This window comes from Aegilops tauschii, chromosome 4, assembly GCF_002575655.3.
Source record: "Aegilops tauschii subsp. strangulata cultivar AL8/78 chromosome 4, Aet v6.0, whole genome shotgun sequence".
NCBI lineage: Eukaryota > Viridiplantae > Streptophyta > Magnoliopsida > Poales > Poaceae > Aegilops > Aegilops tauschii.
In genome coordinates this window covers 44,949,113-44,969,882 of record NC_053038.3, presented here as the reverse complement: position 1 = coordinate 44,969,882, position 20,770 = coordinate 44,949,113, and the positions used below count along the sequence as shown (strand labels likewise).

General features: G+C 46.2%; 2 protein-coding genes across 2 annotated transcripts; one reads left to right on the top strand and one right to left on the bottom strand.

The window, feature by feature from the left end:
* The first annotated feature begins 5,151 nt into the window (after positions 1-5,151).
* On the top strand, positions 5,152-8,449 carry LOC109737692 (endoglucanase 10). Its single transcript, XM_020296813.4, has 6 exons — positions 5,152-5,687; positions 6,120-6,427; positions 6,549-7,010; positions 7,222-7,357; positions 7,441-7,613; positions 7,709-8,449. The coding sequence occupies exons 1-6, from the start codon at positions 5,309-5,311 to the stop codon at positions 8,114-8,116; spliced, it is 1,866 nt and encodes a 621-aa protein (XP_020152402.1). The 5' UTR covers positions 5,152-5,308; the 3' UTR covers positions 8,117-8,449.
* A 94-nt stretch (positions 8,450-8,543) lies between these two features.
* LOC109737693 (pentatricopeptide repeat-containing protein At1g77405) lies at positions 8,544-10,463 on the bottom strand. Its single transcript, XM_020296814.4, has one exon. It carries the CDS (start codon positions 10,419-10,421, stop codon positions 9,174-9,176), a length of 1,248 nt encoding a protein of 415 aa, XP_020152403.1. The 5' UTR covers positions 10,422-10,463; the 3' UTR covers positions 8,544-9,173.
* Positions 10,464-20,770: the final 10,307 nt, after the last annotated feature.

The window sequence follows — 20,770 nt, the reverse complement described above, 5'->3', positions numbered from 1 at the left end:
CACCGAAATGAGTTTCATATACTAGTACATGCTAAACTTGTTATGTGTCTGCTTGTTTCTTCTTTTAGAATGCTGACAGAATATTGGGGAAGAGTGCCTTATTAAGCAATAGTAAAGGAAGTAATGCAGATAAGGTTCAGGATAGTGACACATCCTTGTTGGTCTCCAACAAAGCTGATAAAACAGCTAAGGAAGACTATCTTGAAGACAGCGAGACAACCCCAAAGTCCTGTCTTGGTTTAGTGTTCGAGTTACTGGCCACTACCGCTTGCACAAGCTATTCAAACTCACTGTCTGAATCAGTTCGGTTTCTTGAGTCTCAACTACAAGCTGAAAGACATCGATCAGCTGTGCTGCGACAAGAAGCGGAAGGACTGCGGAAGTCCCTGGAGCATTCAGATGCATACTTTCTGGTGCAACAGCAAGCGTTGGAGGATTTTAGCGCCAAACAGGACAAAGCTAATCAGCTTGCTAAGCTTATTGCCAGCATGGTGGATACCCAGGATAACGTTTCTTGAGCTCTTCCGAAGTTGTTTCAGTTATGCTCTTGTTTTGCTGCCGCGTTTATTTGCACTGGTGACCAATTTTGACGGCCAGTGTATGTAATGTGCTGCTTTGTTCCCTATATTTGCACTGGTGGCGAACTTTGATGCCCAGTGGATGTAATATGTGTAATAGCGGTAATAGGCTAGCGTTAATTGCTTGCTTATTTATTTCTTTATTGTCTTGTTTAGTTGTTTGCTTGTAGTCACTGCAGTTCTTTTCTGTTTTTTTCTAGTGGCCACAATAGCCTATTTTTGGTAACTAGGCCAAAATAATCATGGCAACACACGGACTGTTGTAACCATGGGCCTCCTGCAGGCCGTATGATCCATGGGCGGAACCAATCTAGGGCTCCGGCGGAACTGTTCTGCTAGGGAAACATCCCTCCGGGAGGGGGAAATCGTCACCATCGTCATCACCGTCGATCCTCTCATCGAGAGGGGGTCAATCTCCATCAACATCTTTACCAGCACCATCTCCTCTCAAACCTTAGTTCATCTCTTGTATCCGATCTTTGTCTCAAAACCTCAGATTGATACCTGTGAGTTGCTAGTAGTGTTGATTACTCCTTGTAGTTGATGCTAGTTGGTTTATTCGGTGGAAGATTATATGTTCAGATCCTTTATGCACATTACTACCCCTCTGATTATGAACATGAATATGATTTGTGAGTGGTTACGTTTGTTCCTGAGGACATGGGAGAAGTCTTGTTATAAGTAGTCATGTGAATTTGGTATTCGTTCGATATTTTGATGAGATGTATGTTGCCTTTCCTCTAGTGGTGTTATGTGAACGTAGACTACATGACATTTCACCATTGTTTGGGCCTAGGGGAAGGCATTTAGAAGTAATAAGTAGATGATGGGTTGCTAGAGTGACAGAAGTTTAAACCCTAGTTTATGCGTTGCTTCGTAAGGGGTTGATTTGGATCCATATGTTTCATGATATGGTTAGGTTTACCTTAATTCTTATTTCGTAGTTGCGGATGCTTGCGAGGGGGGTTAATCATAAGTGGGATGCTTGTCCAAGGAAGGGCAGTATCCAAGCATCGGTCCACCCACATATCAAATTATCAAAGTAACGAACGCGAATCATATGAGCATGATGAAAACTAGCTTGACGATAATTCCCATGTGTCCTCGGGAGCGCTTTCCTTTATATAAGAGTTTGTCCAGGCTTGTCCTTTGCTACAAAAAGGATTGGGCCACCTTGCTGCACCTTGTTTACTTTTGTTAATTGTTACCTGTTACGAATTACCTTATCATAAAACTATCTGTTACCGATAATTTCTGTGCTTGCAGAGAATACCTTACTGAAAACTGCTTGTCATTTCCTTCTGCTCCTCGTTGGGTTCGACACTCTTACTTATCAAAAGGACTACGATAGATCTCCTATACTTGTGGGTCATCACCTGACTTTGGAGAAACTGCCGATCTGGGCGTAGCTCGTGGGCCTGACTGTGAGTTCTTTAAAGTTCGTGCCGTGCAGGCCGAACAGTGTATGCAGGCCAACTAAACAGGTCGATTCAATTCCGCGCGGGCCTGGTTGGCCCAAATGCGGGCAACCAAACACGTCCCTAGTGTTGATCATTGGAGCAAAAATTATTTATATTCAATGGAGTAGTAGTTTATATTTTTTTTTCCAAATTATACTTGATTCACATCAAATCAATAGAACACTATATACATTTAAGTATACGATAAACTGAACCCATAAACACAAAAATGACCCAAAACAAAGCGGAGACAAGGGCTACGACTGTATGCCTTCAAATTCTTCACAAATTTGCAATTGTGGACATTGCACCATCGTAGCTCACGCCAATAATGGACAATATCGAGAAATTCAACCATTGAAGTACCCGCACCACCGTAGCTCACCCCAATAATGGATAATATTGAAAAATTAAACGATTCTAGTACTTGTTGAGAACAAATTTTGCCGAATCGTGGCAACAGTAGACGTGATGAGAACAAAATTTGTTGCGAGCAATTAAGTATCCTCAAATGACCATTGGATCTTAAATCTGACGGCCCAGGTGCTCCCGTATCATACGAGCTCCCGGAGCACCTGATATTTTCCCCGTGCGTGATTTTGCGATGGAGTTGCATGATACATTGATACTTGGTGCTGATCCCTGCAGCAGAAATATTCATATTCAGCGGAGCAGAAGTTGACAACCTAGTATTTCTGAACCCATCAAATTTGCGCACCTAAAATGGCATCTCTATCGTCCCCCCTCTCGCTCACGCTTCAGATGATTCCAAGACCGGAACTGATACATACACACATACAGAGCCCAAAAATTCGTCCCAGCGATGCGATGGGTCCTTTCTGAGAGGCGCCTGGGGTGAGCCAGCTCTAGCCAGAAGGCAGCAGGTACGACGCCGCCTCGGCCAACGGTAGGCGTGGACTGTGGTTGACGCTCGGTCACGGCCCTCTCCCCAACAGCAACAGGCGAATCTCTCTGGGTTTCAGTGCGCCTGCGCGCGAGACAAGGCATCTCTGATTTTCCTACCGGATTTGCCTGCCGACACTCCAGGCCGCAGCGCCTGACCAAATCCACCGCTCACTGCCTAGAGCACCTCCAATTTTTATTTTCTTTCCATTTTTTTAGTACGTGCGCCAAAAATACCAAGCATCTCCCTTCTCCACCCTTCACTCCAGTCTCCAGTCTCCAGTGGAGCAACCATCTGCACCTTTTGGACCTTCTATAAATAAAATTCCAACTACTCTTCTCTCCACAATGGAAAAAACAAATGCAACACCGAATCCTACGGGTCTCAGATTATCCACTCACCAACGTACGCCTTCAGAAAACAAAGACTTACAAAAAGAAAACAAAGATCTGATTCCGGTGAAGGAGGAGAGCCAGCCGGGTCCTTGGCGCCCGGTGGGCAACCCGGTTCCAGCGTGTTCCTTTTTTGAAAGGAAATAGTACCAGCAGTAGCAAGTAGCAACGCACATGACCCTGATCTGACCGGCCGGCGTGAGGACATGAGTCGTCTTTGGCAAGCGTCCGTCCGTCCAAGGGATCCCCACCGACAGCAGTCCACCGACAGCTCGCCCAGATCTCGATTTCTTTATCTCATCGCCTCGCCCCCCAGCAAATTATTTGTTACGTACTCTGGGGCATTGATATAATAATATTTTCTTTGTTGCTGCTGCTGCCTAGTCCCCGTCCGGCCAAGAGGAGCTTGAGTAATTAGCCCAGCTTGCGAAGAGGGTGACCCCTCACCAGTTAAGGTGTGCAGTGCACACATCAAGGCGTTCATTCAATTGCGTCCTACTTCTACAACCACCACTTTTCTTAATTTCAGTATGTACCTGTGCAATTTCCATGCCAGAAACTAAAAACAAAAACTACTCCTATACTTGCAGCGTACCATCCTTGTACGTGAAGAAGCAGTAATGCATGGCGGCAACGGCAAGAGGTGCACGCACCAGCAATTAGTGGGTTGTCAGCAGTACTGATGCATATTGAAGTAGCCGCAGCTAGCAGCACTGTTTTTTTGTTTTTGTTTAGAGCAAGCCATGTCAGGCGTCGCCGTACGATTCAATTTATATCAGGCTATCGTAGCACTAACAACATTCCCAACCCCTACTACTTTGTCGGCCTCGCTAGCTCTTAATCAAATCCTGTTTGATAATATTGCTGGTGTGGTTAGATTTGGGTGGATGGCTAGCGTAGCTAGCCAGGAATCATCATCCCATTATAATACGTACAAGGATCTTGCAGGTGACGCATGTCCTGGGACGCAGTGGATAGAGTTTTAAAAGCACAGGACAGTTGGTAGTAGTATACTTCGAAGAAAAAGATAGAGAAAAACGGCATACATTCAGGGCAACGGGCATCTATGCTAGACGTACGTGGTTGTACCTTTCCCCGTCCCCGCCACATGCGGCATGGCCGTCTTCTTCCCCTCCAATTCAAGCATCCAACCAACCCTGCCCCCCACGTAGCTACTACCTAGACTAACTATTATCCATTCCACAGAGGCAGGCACGCATAATGGAAAAGAGAAGGGATTAAAAGAAAGACGCATGGCATGCCCAAACACAGGCGGGAGCACCCGAATCGCATGGCTTTGCTTCAAGCTTGGAGCAACGGCAACCGCTCAGTTGTGCCAAGCAAAGCAACGGCGAAGGAGGCAAAAGCTAGCTAGGAGAACTGTCGCGCTCTTTGCATTATTGGCATCTGCGCAGTAAAATCTCTCTCGCTACGTACGTGGACGCAGTTCGAGAAGCCATCCATCTAGAGACGACCATGCCTGGTGCGCCCCAGATGGCTAGCGATCCCAGATCTACTGCACCAAAAGTTAATGCTCGCCGGCCGGACAGTAACAAAATGCGGAGGCGCACGAGCCCAGCCCCACGGGGTGCAGGGTACAGACTACAGAGGCGAGTGAAGTGGAGTGGCCACCACACACGGCCTCCACTGTAAGCGGCGCACCTAGAACCAGAGCCCGCCAGAGCCAACCCATCCGATAGCGGCAACGAGACCAAACCGAAAAGACGGGCCAAGGGGACGACGAAAGCAACGCCCCAACCACCACCCCGACCCCTCCCTCCGTTTCACTTCATCATAACATAGCGCCGTGCCATCGCTCACCACCCCGGACGGACATCATTCATTCATTCCTAGTACCACCACCACCTTCGTCTCCCCCCTCTCCACCCACACTCCAATTGAGAAACAGCTCCGTCGTCCTCCTCCGGCCATTGCCGTCGCGAATTAAGCGGCAAGGAGGCGGCCGGCGGCAAGATGTTCGGGCGGGACCCGTGGGGCGGGACGCTGGAGATCTCGAACGCGGACTCGGCGACGGACGACGACCGGAGCCGGGACCTGGACCGGGGCGCCATGATGCGGCACCAGCTGGACGAGACGCAGCAGAGCTGGCTGCTGGCCGGCCCGGGCGACCAGGCCGGGAAGAAGAAGAAGAAGTACGTGGACATCGGCTGCATGGTCATCGACCGCAAGATCTTCATGTGGACCGTCGGCCTCATCCTCGGCGTCGGCCTCTTCGTCGGCTTCGTCATGATGATCGTCAAGCTCGTCCCGCACAAGAAGCCCCCGCCGCCGCCGCCGGACCAGTACACCCTCGCGCTGCACAAGGCGCTCATGTTCTTCAACGCCCAGCGATGTGAGTTTTTCCAGCTTCTTCTTCTTTTTTCCATCTGCATCTTTTTTTACCTTTGCTTCGATTTCCACCTCTCGTTCGTTCGTCCCTTTCCTCTCCCTGCACTGCACCGGCCCGAGACCAGATCCGCTTTTGCGTGGTACCGACGGGGGGCATGCAAACAATTCTAGTTATTGTAGCTCTTTGTCCTCCTCTCGCCTTCTCGCCACCTCATCCTGTCCTCCTACATTTAGCATGTCTGGGATGGTGAGATCTGGCCGAGTTACTACGTATGCCCATATTTTACCGGAAGAAGCTTCACCTTGGAAAAAGTAACTATTGTCTCCATACGTATCTGAAAAAAGTATAAGCAAAAGGAACTATCTATTCATAGGAGAGCAAAAATAGAGCGCACCTTGTGAGTTCTGACGTTGTGTCGTGGTCTGAAATTGTCAGCTGGTCATCTGCCCAAGCACAACGGCGTGAGCTGGAGGGGCAACTCCGGCATGAAGGACGGCCTCTCGGACAGCACCGTCAAGAAGAGCTTGGTCGGAGGCTTCTACGACGCAGGCGACGCCATCAAGTTCAACTACCCCATGGCCTGGTCCATGACCATGCTCAGCTGGACGGTGATCGAGTACAGGGCCAAGTACGAGGCCATCGGCGAGCTCGACCATGTCAAGGAGATCATCAAGTGGGGCACCGACTACATGCTCAAGACCTTCAACTCGTCCGCCGACACCATCGACCGGATTGTCGCCCAGGTTCGTTGAGGCTGATCATCTCGGTTGCACCGATTGCTCGTATCCCGGGAAATTGGCCACCAGATCCACTCAATTGAGTAAACTTTCAGTTCCCTGATGTCATATGAACTTCTTGTTGCAGGTCGGCGTGGGTGACACCTCTAAAGGCCCCATGCCGAACGACCACTACTGCTGGATGAGGCCAGAGGACATTGATTACAAGAGGCCTGTCATCGAGTGCCACTCTTGCTCGGATCTTGCCGCTGAGATGGCCGCCGCTCTCGCTGCGGCTTCCATAGTGTTCAAGGACAGCAAGGCGTACTCTGACAAGCTCGTCCATGGTGCCAAGGCGCTGTACAAGTTCGGTAGGCTGCAGCGCGGCCGATACAGCCCCAATGGCTCTGATCAGTCGCTGTTCTACAATTCCACCAGCTACTGGGATGAGTTTGTGTGGGGTGGTGCGTGGATGTACTTCGCCACGGGAAACACATCGTACCTGACGATCGCCACAGCTCCAGGGATGGCAAAGCATGCAGGCGCGTTCTGGATTGGCAGCCCAAACTATGGAGTGTTTACCTGGGATGACAAGCTTCCAGGATCTCAGGTTAGCATACTTCATACCTATGTTCAGTTAACTGGATGTCTTAGAAATACTTAACATTTAACACCAAAGGAATAACAAACAAGCAGTCTGACAGCATCTAAATGAGAAGAAAAAGAACATCAGTGCTTTAAAAAAATCAGAATATTAGTAGAAAATGATGATCAATGCTAATGAAGAATGATCCAGCATTAACGCTTTCTACATTACGCAGGTTCTTCTCAGCAGGTTGCGGCTCTTCCTAAGTCCAGGGTATCCTTATGAAGAAATATTAAGGACATTCCACAACCAAACTGACAATGTCATGTGCTCATATTTACCAGTATTCAATTCATTCAACTTCACTAAAGGTTGGTGATGCCCTTCTTTGTTTTTCACTGCCTCTCTAAACCCACTTCCACACTGGAAAGTTAAGTAACCGAATGTTTTGCAGGAGGATTGATACAACTCAACCATGGAGGGCCTCAACCACTTCAGTACGTCGTCAATGCAGCTTTCCTTGCCTCTTTGTATGCTGATTATCTGGACACCGCAGATACACCAGGGTGGTATTGTGGACCTAATTTCTATACCACAGATGTCCTCCGCAAGTTTGCAAAGTCACAGGTAGAGTTTGTACTCAATACTCCTGGACTAAAATAATGTATAATGTACGTTAGCAGGAATTAGTCAATTGACACTCAGAACCCTTCAATTTGCAGCTTGATTACATCCTAGGCAAGAACCCACAAAAGATGAGCTACGTCGTGGGTTTTGGAAAGAAGTACCCGAAGCGTGTTCATCACAGAGGGGCATCAATCCCTCATAACGGTGTCAAGTACGGATGCAAAGGAGGTTTTAAATGGAGAGAGTCTAAGAAAGCAAACCCTAATATCCTCGTCGGAGCAATGGTTGCTGGCCCTGACAAGCATGATGGCTTCAAAGATATCCGCACAAATTACAATTACACAGAACCTACCCTTGCAGCAAATGCTGGCTTGGTTGCAGCATTGATTTCTCTAGCTGACATCGATACCGGCAGATATTCAATTGATAAGAACACCATCTTCTCAGCAGTTCCCCCAATGTTCCCGACACCCCCACCACCTCCATCAGCTTGGAAACCATGAAGAGTCAGATCCCTGAACATTTCATAAGCATCAAATGGAGGGAGCAACAGATGGTTGTTTGGTATATACAGCGAAGGCCACGAACAGAAAGCAGACAACATAAGCTTACAGAGTTTCTACTTCTGTATCGGTATGACGGATCAGTATAAATCATCTGTCAACCATGGACTGGAAGTTGTGTGCAATTTGTGAAACTAATTTTTGGGGTCCTTGTTGTTATCCATATTCCGAGTTCATGTGTGAAGTTCTTTTTGTAGAAATGGTACCTTTGTAAGTCATTTTGTTTTATAGGAGTGACTTATTCGTCACAGTAAAGAATGTGTGACTTTCATACAGCTTGCTTTATCTTATTTGACATACACTATACACTTCATGCGCATGTTCACCAAATTCCCAAACATTATATAGCAACAGAGAAGGCAGTGACTTCTAATATAGATACAATCCCAATGATGCCATTGCAAAAAATTACAAAGCATTAATGTAATTATGAACAGAAAACACACAATTTCACCAACAATTTACTGGCAATTCTGGTAAACTGAACATGTGTAGACCTGGGTAAGAAAAGCAAATTCCTTGTGATGAAAGTATATAAAAGAAAATGCGAAATACAAATTTATGATGGTCATGCTGCAAACTACACGATCCCAGAAATGTACAGTAACAAAGGTTTTACCACTTGTAAACAACAACAGGTCAGGCTTGTTGGCTGTTGCACCCGCATCAATTATGATTGTGAGAAGAATCTCAGACATCATTTACCTTCTGCACAAATCCACTTCATCTTTGCCTCGGAACAAATCCTGTGAGTTCTGATTGGTGGTGTTTTGGGCTTGAATCTCATTTCATTAAGTGCTTTTCCCCTGGGATCATCATCTACTCTCAAAGGCAAGGCTCTTTCAACAAAGCTTCCTACCCAAGGCACTCCCGATCAGAGTCTTCAACAGCTTACACATGCATTAGCATGCCCCTTGGACATCTCAATCAAGAAGCTTCTGTGTGCAGGATGAACCTCTCCTGTGTTAAGTTTGCACAACCTCAATGTTGATCCTGATTATCTTGTCACTGGTCGCATTATGGGCTTCATACGCATGACATGCTGAAACCTTTCCTTGATGCCATCCTCAATGGAGTGACACAGCTCTGCTGGCAAGGCCTCCTCATCGGCCTCCTCGGTTGCATCCTTCACAAGCTTGTAGGTGTGTTCCCTGGGTAGGTGCCCACTTTCCGCCATCTCGATCATGAACCGCCTTGCATCCCCGATCCGCCCACTCTCGTATAGCGAATGTATAAGAGGTGTGTATGTGCTTGATGTCGCCACCCCATGCCCCCTCGCCACCATCTCCCTCATCCACTCAATAGCCTTGTCAACCTTATTCACCGCACTGTAATACCTCACAAAAGAGTTATATGTCACCCGGTTCGGCATGCACCCCTTCTTCACCATTTCATCAAACACCTCGTGCGCACGCTCCACGCGGTACGTCTTGCAGAGGCCATTAATATAACAGTTGTAGGTCACGACGTCCGGCTCCAGCCCCTTCTCTCCCATCCTCCGGAACAGCCTGCCGGCCTCATAGATCCTTCTCCTGGCGGCCTTCCGGCACCCAGTCCCCGCCCCGATCCGGCAGTACCAGGAAATGAGCACGGTGTAGGTGTAGGAGTCAGGCCTGCAGCGCGCCCCGGGGCGCTCCATCTGGTCGAGCAGGAACCTGGCCTCCTTGAACCGGCCGTTCCGGCACAGCGCAGCGAGCAGTGTGTTGTAGCACTGCGCGTCCGGGGAGCACCGGAGCTGGCGCGCGCGGTGGAAGGCGGCGAGGGCCTGCCGCGGGAGGCCCTCCTCGCCGAGCGCGCGGATGACGTCGGTGAGCGCGGCGGTGGAGACGAGCGGGGCGTGCTCGCGGAGGAGGCCGAAGAGCGCGGGGAGCGCGCGGGCGCGGGCGAGGGAGAGCGCGGCGGCGCGGAGCGGGGCCTCGGTGAGCGGGACGACGTGCGGGATGGCGTCGGAGTGGGACCAGTTGAGGAAGGCGAGGGTGAGCGCGGCGGCGACCCGGCGGTGGTAGGAGGAGGACGGGGAGGGGAAGGGCCGCTGCGGGCAGAGGCGGCCCGCGGAGCGCGGGAGGATGAGGCGCGGGATGGCGGCGAGCAAGGCGGCGATGGAGGACGGCGAGAAGCCCCGGAAGGTGGGGGACGGGCAGAGCGCGGAGTCGAAGCGGCGGCGCTGGAGGAGGGCGACCAGGAGCTGCGGCACCAGGCGGGACGGCGACGGCGACGGGGTAGGGGAGGGGGACGAGGAGGACATTTGGTTGCGGTTTTGGAGCCTGGGCTCTGGACTCCGGCAGAGAGGTTGTTGGTTTAAAACCGGGAGAGGTCCCCGCTGCAAGTCGCAACTGGGCCCAGAAAATAGTTATGTTTGGGCTCTGCCTTCTCTTTTGTTTTTCGGAAATGGGCTTTTGGCAGTGTCTTTGCAAATATTTGTTTTTTTTGCCCCTCAAATTTTTATTTATTTTTATTTTTCAGTGTTGGAATGTCTATTTATTGGTAGTTGAAAGTCGACCCTCGAAAAATTGTTGTTGGAACTTGGAAGCTGAATGTTGGCGCGGGTAATAGAAGTTGAAGTTTTGATTTTGTGTAGCTAAAGGCTTGTTGATGTATTTTGGAGTGACTAGCCTGCATACTAGACTAGTTTAAGACAATGTTTTGTATTGGTTAGTACTCACTATATTGTAATTTACATCTTGCTTTAGTTTTTTTGTATATTAGAAAATTGAGGCACGTTCATGAGCATTCATAACCAGTGACTAGAATTGCACGAAGCCGAGTATTTGACATAAATCCATCAGATGGAATTGACTTTATAGAAAATGACATGTCTACCATATTTACTTTTTATTTGCAAGAATCATATCCTCAAAAAATATATTACAAGAATCATTATTTTTTTACAATATAGAACCTTATTCATCACAACATCGAGATATCATTTACAAGCAAATATGAAATAAAGTCTCGGATGGTAGTGTCCCAAAAGGAGAAAGATCTAGAGCTAAATGAGACTTAGCTAGACAATTTGCCACCTCATTAGCTTCTCTATTATATTGCTGATAATCAACATGACCAAACTCGCTTGCAAGTTGCTTGGATTCTGTGATCTGAAGTAATGTTCCTCTTTTCGCAATGTTTCAACGACAAACAAGCAATAAGACTCAAGAAGCACCTTGTTGCAGCAGCCAAATACATACCATTCCTATTAGTACTTATTTCAACAGCATCCACAGTAGTCACATGGGGTAGGAACCAGGTCGCTGCCGCAATGAAATTACCATGATCATCCCGCACCACTGCACCAGTAGCCCCCAAAAGGGTTTCAACACAGAAAGATGTGTCCACATTAATTATTACTACTCCATTTGATGGCCTCTTCCACATGTGATCACACTTGCGCTTTGGGATTTAGAAGATGATGTTGTAATATAGTTTGTGGTTAGTATCTTGATGGCAAGGGTGGATCCCTCACAAGATTGCACTAATTCTCCTATCACCAATTGTCTTCATTGCCACCAAATGAACCATGCTGCATCATGAAGGAAATATGCCCTAGAGGCAATAATAAAGTTATTATTTATTTCCTTATATCATGATAAATGTTTATTATTCATGCTAGAATTGTATTAACTGGAAACTTGATACATGTTGGGGAACGTAGCAGAAATTCAAAATTTTCTACGCATCACCAAGATCAATCTATGGAGTAATCTAGCAACGAGGGGAAGGGGAGTGAATCTACATACCCTTGTAGATCGCGATGCGGAAGCGTTGCAAGAACGCGGATGAGGGATTCGTACTCGTAGCGATTCAGATCGCGGTTGATTCCGATCTGAGCACCGAAGAACGGTGCCTCCGCGTTCAACACACGTGCAGCCCGGTGACGTCTCCCATGCCTTGATCCAGCAAGGAGAGAGGGAGAGGTTGGGGAAGACTCCATCCAGCAACAGCACGACGGCGTGGTGGTGGTGGAGGAGCGTGGCAATCCTGCAGGGCTTCGCCAAGCACTGCGGGAGAGGAGGAGGACTTGGGAGAGGGGAAGGGCTGCACCAGAACTTGGGGTCGTGGCTGCCCTCCCACCCCTTCACTATTTATAGGTGGGGAGAGAGGGGGCCGGCCCCCTTAAATCTCATCTAGGGTTGGGGGCGGCGGCCAAAGGGGGGAGGAGTGCCTCCCAAGTCAAGTGGAGGCCCTCCCCCTTAGGGTTTCCCCTCTCCCATGCGCATGGGCCTTGGGGGGGCTGGTGCCCCTGGCCCATTAAGGCTAGGGTGCCCCCTTACAGCCCATGCTGCTGTATTGGACGTGGTGGAACATTTTCCGGACCTCCGGATCCCTCCGGAATCCTCCGGAACCTTCTGGAAGCTTCCCGGTACAATACCGAAAAACCCGAACTTTTCCCGGAACCCGAACAACAACTTTCCATATATAAATCTTTACCTCCGGACCATTCCGGAACTCCTCGTGACGTCCGGGATCTCATCCGGGACTCCGAACAACATTCGGTAACCACGTACATACTTCCCCTATAACCCTAGCGTCATCGAACCTTAAGTGTGTAGACCCTACGGGTTCTGGAACCATGCAGACATGACCGAGACGTTCTCCGGTCAATAACCAACAGCGGGATCTGGATACCCATGTTGGCTCCCACATGTTCCACGATGATCTCATCGGATGAACCACGATGTCGGGGATTCAATCAATCCTGTATGCAATTCCCTTTGTCTATCGATATGTTACTTGCCCGAGATTCGATCGTCGGTATCTCTATACCTTGTTCAATCTCGTTACCGGCAAGTCTCTTTACTCGTTCCGTAACTCACATCATCCCGTGATCAACTCCTTGGTCACATTGTGCACATTATGATGATGTCCTACCGAGTGGGCCCAGAGATACCTCTCCGTTTACACGGAGTGACAAATCCCAGTCTCGATTCGTGCCAACCCAACAGACACTTTTGGAGATACCTGTAGTGCACCTTTATAGCCACCCAGTTACGTTGTGACGTTTGGTACACCCAAAGCATTCCTACGGTATCCGGGAGTTGCACAATCTCATGGTCTAAGGAACTGATACTTGACATTAGAAAAGCTCTGAGCAAACGAACTATACGATCTTGTGCTAGGCTTACGATTGGGTCTTGTCCATCACATCATTCTCCTAATGATGTGATCCCGTTATCAACGACATCCAATGTCCATGGTCAGGAAACCGTAACCATCTATTGATCAACGAGCTAGTCTACTAGAGGCTTACTAGGGACATGGTGTTGTCTATGTATCCACACATGTATCTTAGTTTCCTATCAATACAATTCTAGCATGGATAATAAACGATTATCATGAACAAGGAAATATAATAATAACCAATTTATTATTGCCTCTAGGGCATATTTCCAACAGTGTCACTAGTATGCCTCTACTTGACTAGCTCGTTGATCAAAGATGGTTATGTTTCCTAGCCATAGACATGAGTTGTCATTTGATTAGCGGGATCACATCATTAGGAGAATGATGTGATTGACTTGACCCATTCCGTTAGCTTAGCACTCGATCGTTTAGTATGTTGCTATTGCTTTCTTCATGACTTATACATGTTCCTATGACTATGAGATTATGCAACTCCAGTTTATCGGAGGAACACGTTGTGTGCTACCAAACGTCACAACGTAACGGGGTGATTATAAAGGAGCTCTATAGGTGCTTCCAAAGGTACTTGTTGGGTTGGCGTATTTCGAGATTAGGATTTGTCACTCCGATTGTCGGAGAGGTATCTCTGGGCCCACTCTAATACACATCACTATAAGCCTTGCAAGCATTGTAACTAATGAGTTAGTTGCGGGATGATGTATTACGGAACGAGTAAAGAGACTTGTCGGTAACAAGATTGAACTAGGTATCGAGATACCGACGATCGAATCTCGGGCAAGTAACATACCGATGACAAAGGGAACAACGTATGTTGTTATGCGGTCTGACCGAAAAAGATCTTCGTAGAATATGTGGGAACCAATATGAGCATCCAGGTTCCGCTATTGGTTATTGACCGGAGAGGTGTCTCGGTCATGTCTACATAGTTCTCGAACCCGTAGGGTCCGCACGCTTAACGTTACGATGACGGTTATATTATGAGTTTATGTGTTTTGATGTACCGAAGGAGTTCGGAGTCCCGGATGAGATCAGGGACATGACGAGGAGTCTCGAAATGGCCGAGACGTAAAGATCGATATATTGGACGACTATATTCGGACTTCGGAAAGGTTCCGAGTGATTCGGGAATTTTTTGGAGTACCGGAGAGTTACGGGAATTCGTATTGGGCCTTAATGGGCCATACGGGAAAGGAGAGAAAGGCCCCAAAGGGTGGCCGCACCCCTCCCCATGGACTAGTCCGAATTGGACTAGGGAGGGGGGGCGCCCCCTTCCTTGTTTCTCCTTCTCCCTTCCCTTTTCCTACTCCAACAAGGAAAGGAGGAGTCCTACGACCGGGAGTAGGACTCCCCCCTTGGCGCGTCCTCCTCCTAGGCCGGCCGCCTTCCCCCTTGCTCCTTTATATACGGGAGCAGGGGCACCCCATAGACACAACAATTGATCTCTTGATCTCTTAGCCGTGTGCGGTGCCCCCCTCCACCATATTACACCTCGATAATATCGTAGCGGTGCTTAGGCGAAGCCCTGCGTCGGTAGAACATCATCATTGTCACCACGCCGTCGTGCTGACGGAACTCTCCCTCAAAGCTCGGCTGGATCGGAGTTCGAGGGACGTCATCGAGCTGAACATGTGCTGAACTTGGAGGTGCCGTGCGTTCGGTACTTGATCGGTCGGATCGTGAAGACGTACGACTACATCAACCGTGTTGTGCTAACGCTTCCGCTTTCGGTCTACGAGGGTACGTGGACAACACTCTCCCCTCTCGTTGCTATGCATCACCATGATCTTGCGTGTGCGTAGGAATTTTTTTGATATTACTACATTCCCCAACAGTGGTATCAGAGCTTGGTTTTATGCGTTGATGTTATGCACGAGTAAAACACAAGTGAGTTATGGGCGATATAAGTCATACTGCTTACCAGCATGTCATACTTTGGTTCAGCGGTATTGTGAGATGAAGCGGCCCGGACCGACATTACGCGTACGCTTACGCGAGACTGGTTTCACCGTTGCGAGCACTCGTTGCTTAAAGGTGACTGGCGGGTGTCTGTCTCTCTCACTTTAGTTGAACCGAGTGTGGCTACACCCGGTCCTTGCGAAGGTTAAAACAGCACCAACTTGACAAACTATCGTTGTGGTTTTGATGCGTAGGTAAGAACGGTTCTTGCTAAGCCCGTAGCAGCCACGTAAAACATGCAACAACAAAGTAGAGGACATCTAACTTGTTTTTGCAGGGCATGTTGTGATGTGATATGGTCAAAGCATGATGCTAAATTTATTGTATGAGATGATCATGTTTTGTAACCGAGTTATCGGCAACTGGCAGGAGCCATATGGTTGTCGCTTTATTGTATGAAATGCAATCGCCATGTAATTGTTTTACTTTATCACTAAGCGGTAGCGATAGTCGTAAAAGCAATAGTTGGCGAGACGACAACGATGCTACGATGGAGATCAAGGTGTCGCGCCGGTGACGATGGTGATCATGACGGTGCTTCGGAGATGAAGATCACAAGCACAAGATGATGATGGCCATATCATATCACTTATATTGATTGCATGTGATGTTTATCTTTTATGCATCTTATCTTGCTTTGATTGACGGTAGCATTATAAGATGATCTCTCACTAAATTATCAAGGTATAAGTGTTCTCCCTGAGTATGCACCGTTGCGAAAGTTCTTCATGCTGAGACACCACGTGATGATCGGGTGTGATAGGCTCTACGTTCAAATACAACGGGTGCAAAACAGTTGCACACGCGGAATACTCAGGTTAAACTTGACGAGCCTAGCATATGCAGATATGGCCTCGGAACACGGAGACCGAAAGGTCGAGCGTGAATTATATAGTAGATATGATCAACATAGTGATGTTCACCATTGAAACTACTCCATCTCACGTGATGATCGGACATGGTTTAGTTGATATGGATCACGTGATCACTTAGAGGAATAGAGGGATGTCTATCTAAGTGGGAGTTCTTAAAGTAATATGATTAATTGAACTTAAATTTCTCATGAACTTAGTCCTGATAGTATTTTGCAAATTATGTTGTAGATCAATAGCTCGCGTTGTTGCTTCCCTATGTTTATTTTGATATGTTCCTAGAGAAAAATTATGTTGAAAGATGTTAGTAGCAATGATGCGGATTGGATCCGTGATCTGAGGATTATCCTCATTGCTACACAGAAGAATTATGTCCTTGATGCACCGCTAGGTGACAGACCTATTGCAGGAGCAGATGCAGACGTTATGAACGTTTGGCTAGCTCAATATGATGACTACTTGATAGTTTAGTGCACCATGCTTAACGGCTTAGAATCGGGACTTCAAAGACGTTTTGAACGCCATGGACCATATGAGATGTTCCAGGAGTTGAAATTAATATTTCAAGCAAATACCCGAGTTGAGAGATATGAAGTCTCCAACAAGTTCTATAGCTAAAAGATGGAGGAGAATAGCTCAAGCAGTGAGCATGTGCTCAGATTGTCTGGGTACTACAATCGCTTGAATCAAGTGGGAGTTAATCTTCCAGATAAAATAGTGATTGACAGAATTCTCTAGTCACCATCACCAAGTTAGTAGAACTTCGTGATGAACTATAGTATGCAAGGGATAACGAAAGTAATTCCCGAGCTCTTCGTGATGCTGAAATCGACGAAGGTAGAAATCAAGAAAAACATCAAGTGTTGATGGTTGACGAGACCACTAGTTTCAAAAAAAAGGGCAAAGGGAAGAAGGGGAACTTCAAGAAGAACGGCAAGCAAGTTGTTGCTCAAGTGAAGAAGCCTAAGTCTGGTCCTAAGCCTGAGACTAAGTGCTTCTACTGCAAAGGGACTGGTCACTGGAAGCAGAACTACCCCAAGTATTTGGTGGATAAGAAGGATGGCAAAGTGAACAAAGGTATATTGGATATATATGTTATTGATGTGTACTTTACTAGTGTTTATAGCAACCCTTCGGCATTTGATACTGGTTCAGTTGCTAAAGAGTAGTAACTCGAAAACGGGAGTTGCAGAATAAACAGAGACTAGTAAAAGCCGAGGTGACGATGTGTGTTGGAAGTAGTTCCAAGATTGATATGATCATCATCGCACACTCCCTATACTTTCGGGATTAGTGTTGAAACTAAATAAGTGTTATTTGGTGTTTGCGTTGAGCATGAATATGATTTGATCATGTTTATTGCAATACGGTTATTCATTTAAGTTAGAGAACAATTGTTGTTCTGTTTACATGAATAAAAACCTTTTATGGTCATACACACCAACGAAAATGGTTTGTTGGATCTCGATCGTAATGATACACATATTCATAATATTGAAGCCAAAAGATGCAAAGTTAATAATGATAGTGCAACTTATTTGTGGCACTGCCGTTTAGGTCATATTGGTGTAAAGCGCATGAAGAAACTCCATACTGATGGGATTTTGGAATCACTTGATTATGAATCACTTGATACTTGCGAACCGTGCCTCATGGGCAAGATGACTAAAACGCCGTTCTCCGGAACTATGGAGAGAGCAACCGATTTGTTGGAAGTCATACATACAGATGTATGTGGTCCAATTAATATTGAGGCTCGTGGCGGATATCGTTATTTTCTCACCTTCAAAGATGATTTGAGCAGATATGGGTATATCTACTTGATGAAACATAAGTCTGAAACATTTGAAAAGTTCAAAGAATTTCAGAGTGAAGTGGAAAATCATCGTGACAAGAAAATAAAGTTTCTATGATCTGATCGTAGAGAAGAGTATTTGAGTTTCGAGTTTGGCCTTCAGTTAAAACAATGTGAAATAGTTTCACTACTCACGCCACCTGGAACACCACGGTGTAATGGTGTGTCCGAACATCGTAACCGTACTTTATTAGATATGGTGCAATATATGATGTCTCTTACCGATCTACCACTATCGTTTTGAGGTTATGCATTAGAGACAGCTACATTCACGTTAAATAGGGCACCATCAAAATCCGTTGAGACGACGCCTTATGAACTGTGGTTTGGCAAGAAACCAAAGTTGTCGTTTCTTAAAGTTTGGGGTTGCGATGCCTATGTGAAAAGTTTCATCTTGATAAGCTCAAACCCAAATCGGAGAAATGTGTCTTCATAGGATACCCAAAGGAGACAGTTGGGTACACCTTCTATCACAGATCCGAAGGCAAGACATTCGTTGCTTAGTATGGATCCTTTCTAGAGAAGGAGTTTCTCTCGAAAGAAGTGAGTGGGAGGAAAGTAGAACTTGATGAGGTAACCGTACCTGCTCCTTTATTGGAAAGTAGTTCATCACAGAAATCTATTCCTGTGACTCCTACACCAATTAGTGAGGAAGTTAATGATGATGATCATGTAACTTCAGATCAAGTTACTACCAAACCTCGTAGGTAAACCAGAGTGAGATCCACACCAGAGTGGTACGGTAATTCTGTTCTGGAGGTCATGTTATTTGACCATGACGAACCTACGAACTATGAAGAAGCGATGGTGAGCCCAGATTCCGCAAAATGGCTTGAGGCCATGAAATCTGAGATGGGATCCATGTATGAGAACAAAGTATGGACTTTGATTGACTTGCCCAATGATCGGCGAGCCATAAAAATAAATGGATCTTCAAGAGGAAGACGGACGCTGATAGTAGTGTTACTATGTACAAAGCTAGACTTGTCGCAAAAAGGTTTTCGACAAAGTTCAAGATGTTGACTACGATGAGAGTTTCTCACTCGTATCTATGCTTAAGTCTGTCTGAATCATGTTAGCAATTGCCGCATTTTATGAAATATGGCAAATGTATAAACAAAACTGCATTCCTTAATGGATTTATTAAAGAAGAGTTGTATATGATGCAACCAGAAGGTTTTTATCAATCCTAAAGGTGCTAACAAAATATGCAAGCTCCAGCGATCCATCTATGGACTGGTGCAAGTATCTCGGAGTTGGAATATATGCTTTGATAAGTTGATCGAAGGATATAGTTTTATACAGACTTGCGGTGAAGCCTGTATTTACAAAAAGGTGAGTGGGAGCACTACAACATTTCTGATAAGTATATGTGAATGACATATTGTTGATCAGAAATAATGTAGAATTATTCTTCAAAGCATAAAGGAGTGTTTGAAAGGAGTTTTTCAAAGAAAGACCTCGGTGAAGCTGCTTACATATTGAGCATCAAGATCTATAGAGATAGATCAAGACGCTTGATAAGTTTTTTCAATGAGTACATACCTTAACAAGATTTTGAAGTGGTTCAAAATGGAACAGTCAAAGAAGGAGTTTCTTGCCTGTGTTACAAGGTGTGAAATTGAGTAAGACTCAAAGCCCGACCACGACAGAAGATAGAAAAAGAATGAAAGTCATTCCCTATGCCTCGGCCATAGGTTCTATAAAGTATGCCATGCTGTGTACCAGATCTATTGTATACCCTACACTGATTTTGGCAAGGGAGTACAATAGTGATCTAGGAGTAGATCACTGGACAGCGGTCAAAATTATCCTTACTGGAATAAGGATATGTTTCTCGATTATGGAAGTGACAAAAGGTTCGTCGTAAAGGGTTACGTCGATGCAAGTTTTGACACAAATCTAGATGACTCTAAGTCTCGGTCTAGATACATATTGAAAGTGGGAGCAATTAGCTAGAGTAGCTCCGTGCAGAGCATTGTAGACATAGAAAATTGCAAAATACTTACGGATCTGAATGTGACAGACCCGTTGACTAAAATTATCTCACTATCAAAACATGATCACACCTTAGTACTCTTTGGGTGTTAATCACATAGCGATGTGAACTAGATTATTGACTCTAGTAAACCCTTTGGGTGTTGGTCACATGACGATGTGAACTATGGGTGTTAATCACATGGTGATGTGAACTATTGATATTAAATCACACGGCGATGTGAACTAGATTATTGACTATAGTGCAAGTGGGAGACTGAAGGAAATATGCTCTACAGGCAATAATAAAGTTATTATTTATTTCCTTATATCATGATAAATGTTTATTATTCATGCTAGAATTGTATTAACTGGAAACTTGATACATGTGTGAATACATAGACAAACAGAGTGTCACTAGTATGCCTCTACTTGACTAGCTCATTGATCAAAGATGGTTATGTTTCCTAGCCATAGACATGAGTTGTCATTTGATTAACGGGATCACATCATTAGGAGAATGATGTGATTGACTTGACCCATTCCGTTAGCTTAGCACTCGATCGTTTAGTATGTTGCTATTGCTTTCTTCATGACTTATACATGTTCCTGTGACTATGAGATTATGCAACTCCAGTTTACCGGAGGAACACTTTGTGTGCTACCAAACGTCACAACGTAACTGGGTGATTATAAAGGCGCTCTACAGGTGCTTCCAAAGGTACTTGTTGGGTTGGCGTATTTCGAGATTAGGATTTGTCACTCCGATTGTCGGAGAGGTATCTCTGGGCCCAC

Bases quoted from the DNA above. Each gene is read 5' to 3' on its own strand.
- LOC109737692 (XM_020296813.4), top strand. From the start codon at position 5,309: ATGTTCGGGCGGGACCCGTGGGGCGGGACGCTGGAGATCTCGAACGCG. The intron at 6,428-6,548 runs GTTCGTTGAGGC...TTCTTGTTGCAG, and splicing joins TCGACCGGATTGTCGCCCAG to GTCGGCGTGGGTGACACCTC. The intron at 7,011-7,221 runs GTTAGCATACTT...TACATTACGCAG, and splicing joins ACAAGCTTCCAGGATCTCAG to GTTCTTCTCAGCAGGTTGCG.
- LOC109737693 (XM_020296814.4), bottom strand. From the start codon at position 10,421: ATGTCCTCCTCGTCCCCCTCCCCTACCCCGTCGCCGTCGCCGTCCCGC.